This window comes from Buceros rhinoceros, unplaced genomic scaffold, assembly GCF_000710305.1.
Source record: "Buceros rhinoceros silvestris isolate BGI_N320 unplaced genomic scaffold, ASM71030v1 scaffold3883, whole genome shotgun sequence".
Lineage (NCBI taxonomy): Eukaryota > Metazoa > Chordata > Aves > Bucerotiformes > Bucerotidae > Buceros > Buceros rhinoceros.
This window is the reverse complement of record NW_010401671.1, coordinates 25,595-32,145: the sequence shown is the minus strand read 5'-3', so window position 1 is coordinate 32,145 and position 6,551 is coordinate 25,595. Positions and strand designations below refer to the sequence as shown.

The 6,551-nt window shown below is 41.7% G+C and overlaps 1 protein-coding gene across 1 annotated transcript in view; it reads left to right on the top strand.

Annotated features, from left to right (window-relative positions):
• PKD1L2 (polycystic kidney disease 1-like 2) overlaps window positions 1–6,551 on the top strand; it is a gene marked incomplete at its 3' end in the record, with an annotated part of 33,345 nt that overhangs the window by 1,852 nt on the left and 24,942 nt on the right. Inside the window, exons 3-6 of the mRNA XM_010132346.1 lie at window positions 2,642–2,827; window positions 3,592–3,702; window positions 4,126–4,273; window positions 5,861–6,090. Coding sequence (XP_010130648.1) covers window positions 2,642–2,827; window positions 3,592–3,702; window positions 4,126–4,273; window positions 5,861–6,090 — 675 coding nt within the window. The remainder of the gene's footprint in view (window positions 1–2,641; window positions 2,828–3,591; window positions 3,703–4,125; window positions 4,274–5,860; window positions 6,091–6,551) is intronic.

Below are 6,551 nucleotides of genomic sequence, written 5' to 3'. Positions count from 1 at the left end.
ATGCCGGCAATATCGTCCCATTCAAGAGATAGATATAAGGAGAGTTTGTGTTCCTTGCACTTCATACATAAGCCAAGCATTTTGAGCTGGAACTAGAACTAAGGTCATAAGCACTGGAAGGACAGTCTGGCCGTAGGCTCACTCATATGAAAAGTCTTTGAATCCAGTATGCAAGTAAAGGTTTTCACAAGCCCTAGAACTGCCACTGCCCAGGTCCAGTGCTGTACTACTTCCGGCATAATTAAGACATAGAATCATAGAATCATCTGGTTGGAAGAGACCTTCAAGATCATTGAGTCCAACCATTCCCCCCGCACGGCCAGGGTCCCTAAACCATGTCCCTCAGCATCAAATCCACACAGTTTTTAAACACTTCCAGGGATGGGGACTCCACCACCTCCCTGGGCAGCCTGTTCCAATGCCTAACAACCCTTTCTGTAAAGAAATTTTTCCGAATATCCAACCAAGTCGTTCCACAATCAGCAAAACTAATAAAGTTTTGCTCCCTGTTCTGATTTTCTGTTCCACGTCCCCTCCCTACCCTCCTCCTCAGCACTCCCAGTTCACTCCCACATCCCTAGCACACCACCTCTGCCAACACTTTTCACTCCCTCAACTCCCCGCCGCTGCAGTTCTGTGGCGGCTGCAGAGCTCCAGCGGTATGTGCTGGCCACTTGAATCCCACGTCATGGAACAGATCAGCATTGGGTTATAATCCCTGCTCCTAAGAGAGGCACTGATGTAGCTATTCTCTTCTACCTAGCTATTGATTTTCATGAAAGTTTGGGGTGTTTTGAGGTTTACATCTATAGATCAAATCTGGCTGAAAACGACTAATACTAAAAATGATTGGAGGAGAGGAAACTGGCAACAGCACAATCCCTTAAGCTTATTTTCCTTGCAAAACCAGACTAAAATTATTTTTCCATTACAATCACGGTAGACAACTCTCTGTTTGTAAGTAAACCATCATTTATTATCACAGGATCTAACTTTAAAGCCCATTAAATTCAAAGAGTGTTTGCATTATTGAGCAATAATGTTCTACACTACATCCATCATTTCATTACCCAGGAAAGAGAGAACAGATTGAGGGAATCATAGCCTTGTTTTCAGTATCCACAGCCCATGGCCATTAATAAACATACATTTTTCAATAACAGAGTAGACTCCTCTTGCACCAGCTTTGCATGCAAGGAATTAGATCCAATAGCTCAAAGAAACAGGAACAGTATTTTCATTAAGTTTCTCTGGCGTTGAATATTTAGAAGTTCCCACAACCTGACAGCGCTCTAGTTTCTCTCTGTGAAAGGGGCATGGTGACACTTAGCGTCTTCACACCCAGCTACTGTGAGGCTTGGCTCTCATTAACATGGAGCTTGAAACTTCCGATGAGATGTACAGGTAGCTCCCGACAGAACCACTATTCAAATGCAGTATCTCTGATTCCTGATAACTTGTCTGCTTCATCATTGAGGTATGTGTGTACGTGCCCTTAACCAGGCAGAGTTCTGTCTTCATCCTGTCTTTGGCCATCTATCCAAGCATTATCTGTGCTTCTCGACTTACATCAAAACTTCCCTTGTTATTACTTCTTATTATTTCTATTCTACCATTTGGTGTTCTGCAGGTTAGCAATTTGTTGTATAAAAATATACAAGGTTTGAACATAGGAACACAAACCAGGTTCTGGACATTTTTCCATGTACAAGTTGCTGAGACAGTAAATACTATGAGAACTCTCTATATAAAGTGAAGAAGAAAAAGAACAAATGAGATGATAGTTTGTGTTAGAATTTAACAGCAAATTTTTTTCCAAGCTTACTTAGAGAGTTCTAATCTGGAAACTGGTCATGTTGCTATAGTTACAGCCAGGCTTAGATTTAGCCTTTAAATAACAATAGCTCACAATTACTGCAGTGTGCACACACTGGCACTGTTCATCTTGAGGGGAATGATCTAAACAGCAACTGGAGGACAATGTCTGAGACAGCTGACACAAAACCACGCTTCAGCAACACTGCCGTGTGAGAGCAGTCTTCCACATCCTCCTCTTCAGGGTATTAAGTATCCTGATTACTACAGGATACAAAGATTTCTGAAAGATAATTAACTGTCCCAGATTAATCAAAGAATGAGGTGTACACATTTCAAGATATGACCGTACTCATTTGAGCAGCTTGAATGAAGTCAGTCGAGTATCACACGGAAACAGAGGTGTCTCTGCAGCAGAAATGGGATCAGGTCCCGTACTTAATATGCAAGCTATTCCCCAGAGCAATTACCTGAATATCACACGCTGCCACAAGGCTCTTTCGTAAGTAAGGAGTAATTTTAAACGTTCCAGTACTGCGGGTCAAAGAAATGTTAAATGTTTCTCACAAAAATATGTCTATTTTTTAATTAATTTTTTTTGGTTTATTAGAAATCCTCTCAAACTTTTGCTTAAGGCAGTAAAAAACATAAATCTATTATATTTATTGTATTTTATTCTTTGGGGTTTTTTTTCATTTTCTTAAATTGTTTAGCTTAAAAAGGAAAAAAGGGAAGAAAGAGAACAAAAAAGGGGATATGCAGGAGAACTGTAACAGGATTGTTCAGGAATTCGAGAAGTTAAATCTGATCTTTTTTCTTCTCTCAGAATCTGGCCAGAGCATTGCTTGTGATAATTACAATGCCACCATACAATGTGGATCAGGGGAAGTTATTCAAATTGTAGAGAGCTTCTATGGACGGAAGACCCCTCACTACTGTGTATCGGAGACTCTTCTCCAGTATGATACAGATGATGACTGTCACTGGATCAGTGTCAAAGATGAAGTAGCAGGTAGGATTTCATGACATTGCTTGTCAAAAGCATAGAGCATGTGCCCAAGTTCCTGGTCCCTAAAGTATTTTGTCTCGTATTTCGGTAGTTAGTGAATGGGCAAGCGGATTATTCCTAAAAGGAAGGGAACCACAGAGAACTTTTGGCATGGAGGAGCATCCCACAGGAGGCTGAATGGAAAGGAGGGACTTTGTGAGGAGCAAAGATTCAGAGAAGGAGAGGGGGAGCAAATACAGAACAGGGGTGTACCTGGATCCTCTCAGTGTGAAGAAAATATGTGGGCACACTGATTCCCTGATGAACCCAAGGCTTGAGATGGAAGAGAACACATCCATCCAAACGTGACTCCAAACCAGGAGGGGTGAAAAGGCTGGCACCCATGGGCACGTGAGGGCAGGCAGGATCTGCTGCTGCCTGCCGTGTTGAGTACACAGCCTGCCGGAGCTCCAGGCTTGGTGCTCGCCAGGCTATGGCCTGTCCCTAGGGTGATTCTTCGGGATGCCAGCCAAAATTAAACAAAACACATAACTTCTTTATTTTTTTTACCCTCTCTAACTCAGCTTTATACCAATAAATTGGAATGGTGCCAAGAAACAGCGGGCAATGAGCAACACGCTAAAGTCAAAGTGATGTGGGATTGTCTAGCAATCAGTGTCATGATATTGCTCCCCTTCCCCTTTTTGTTTCTGTAATCACCTCTCATCTGAGCTGTTACAGCAATTGACAAAGCCCACTAGTTCATATGGAATGGTCCTTCTTTCCAGGCCAGTGTCATGGTCTCCAGGCCTGCCAGGTGGCAGCAGATGGCACTTTCTTTGGAGATCCTTGTCCAGCTGCTGGGAGCTATTTGGCTATTCAGTACCACTGCATGGAAGGTAAGTGGGAAGGGGCTGTCGACACCAAAAGCCTGTTCTGCTCTTTGCTTTAACACTTGGGCTATTGATACTTACCTTAAAAATCACTTCTCCATCCTCAGGGAGGAACCTGGAAGAGTGGTGACTGCTGAAAATAGGTATAAAAATGTAGCTTCCTTGTCCTAACTGCACTATTTTGATAGGGTACAAAGCCAGGAAATTCAGACACATAAACACACTTAAATGAAATTATGTTCCAACAAGAACCTTGACCAGTAGGTGTGGAAAAGAGTCAGCTCCTTGTCACACCACTAATGCACTCAAATTAGCAGAAGGATCAGCTCTGTTTTGGAGAAGGTCTGTTCTCAATACATGACAATTAACTGAATTACGTAGGAAATTTAGATGAACAATGGCACTGAATTCTGTCACCGTGTTTTACAGGTCTGCAGCTGGTTGTAACAGACGCATCTGTTGTCTTGGAAAATATCACCATCAGTTTGAACTGGCTGCTCTCTCCGTACTCTGGCAACCTTTCCTGTATCATTAACACTGGAGATGGCCACACCATTGATCCTTACTACCCTCTAACGTAAGATATATCCTTCAGGTATCATCAGACAACCAGTAAATTTCACTGCTTGCATTTTATTGAATGCTCCAAGTCATGCAAGTAAGATTAACGATGGACCATACATACAAGACACCTGGATTCTGCAGAAACCTGTTTTGAAATTAATACAAAATTTTATGTCAAGCTGCCAAACACAATCTTTTTTTATTATGACAAGTGATTCCTATTTCTTACTAGGAGAATTTATTGCAGATCATAAGACAAAAGAAGGAGGCAAGCATTATTTTCTTCAGTTTAAAGAGTATTTTTTTATAACATTTTAAAAAATACAATGGCATTCTGGAGTTTTTATTATGTTTTAATTGCATAAAAATCATGTCTTTAAAAGATTAAACATTTTTCTCCTGGATTTAAAAATCAGATTTTGTCCTAGTGCTAGGATCTAGATCTACCTATGGAAACCTACTTGAGTCAACCAGAAAAGTAGTAATGTACTAGAAAAAGTAAACATTCTTTCAGAGCTACAGACACAGGCCTATAGCAGCAAAGAAATTGAAAAAAAGTCTTTTATAGTGAGCCTGTAAGTAAAATATATTTGTGAGCTGTAAGTAGAAGCTTGCTGTTTTGATGGGAAGATCTTTTACTTCACCCACTAAATGGCTCGCAGTCATGCTCATCAGTTTTCTGTGTGCAGCTTGATACCCAGTCTTACAGGAATTGACTCTTCTGTCTGATTTTGTCATTGGCATGTTCTGAAGTCCAGTTAGAATGAAGCCTTCTTCTTCATTAAAACAGCTAATGAAAAACAGGCATTATCAAGGACGATTGCCCTGATCTTTGTTTGCATCTGCTAGATGGTGTCATGCTAGGAATATACAGTTCACAGAGAATACCACCAGGAATATTACTATTTGCCTTCCATAGCATATGTCATTTGAGAGGATATCCTCAGGTTTTTTCCACCATCCTCCCATGCTTCTTAGTAATAGTAGCAGCTGCCACAGACTTTTTAATATCTGTTCATCTCCTATTGCTATCACGACTGGAGCTGCACCAGACCCAGGAGTGAAGAGACGTTTTCAATAGCCTGGGCAGGTATAAAAGCAGCTGAACATTAAGGAAAAAAAAAAAAGAGCAAGGGAGTGTTCTGACAAAATGCAGAGCAGCCTCAGCTTCCACTGAGAGATGGTAAATCGGGAATACAATAACGAATAGAGAATTAAGGGCACTGTTACATGACCTAATGTGCATAGTCACATGTCTGTGCTCAGGGCCAACAAGTCGCAAACCAGATCTAATGCAGCGTGTTACTGAACTGTAATCTTCCCACTTTACACCAAAATGTAGCCACCCTTATAGACAGGCTTTGAGAACGACCCCCCTGACATACAACTTAATGACACCGTAGCTGGAACAAAGCAACAGTCTTCAACTGTTCTTCAACAATAATTTCTACAAATTCTATGTAAATAAATGAGGGACTACAGTGATTGCAAGAGAGCTGAGTCAGGTCAGAGAGTTGGGAACTGTGACCACCGTTACCATGCAAGGTTGAGGACTTCCCAGGCCACTCTTCCACAATCAGCTGTTCTTCTTCTGTTCTAGACTGGTCAGCAACGTCACACACAGCTACTCATCTCCTGGAGAGTTCACTGTTTTTGTGGAATGCACCACCAGCGAATGGCATGTGATGGCACAGAAGCGTGTGACTGTTCAAGATAAGATGGATCAGCTCAGCATTACTGGGTGCTACACCCAGTATGAATCGGGGAACAGCTCTCACTGCCGTACACTGTATGGGGAGCTGTTGTGGATTCAGGTTGAACTCAACGGAGGTGAGGGTAATTACTTGGCATGACTTAAATGGCAGGCTAAATATTATGCCATGCGTGGGATAAAAGTGGGATTTTCAATATGCAAAACAATGCTTCTCTTTAGTGAATGCTCTCCCTCTCACTCCTACAACTGAATGCTCTCAGCTCCTTCAGAGGGGTTCTTTCTCGGAGCTATTACTTCACCTCAAACAGAAGCATAAACCCTTTTTCCCTCTGCACTAAGCTGACAGAGCATGAGCATAACTTATCCTCATGAGCCAGTAAGAATATTTCCATATTTAAAGTAGGAATAAAGTAGGCTTCTCTGATTGAGGGCGAGAGGATTCCACACTGAGCGGGTCACATTTGCTGGTGTATGTTTCATTCCCACTTCAAGTTCCTGGAATCCACACATACACTTAAAAAATAAAATTCGGTAATGTATGTTTGAGTTCTCTGACTGCCCTAACACTGCCCACAGA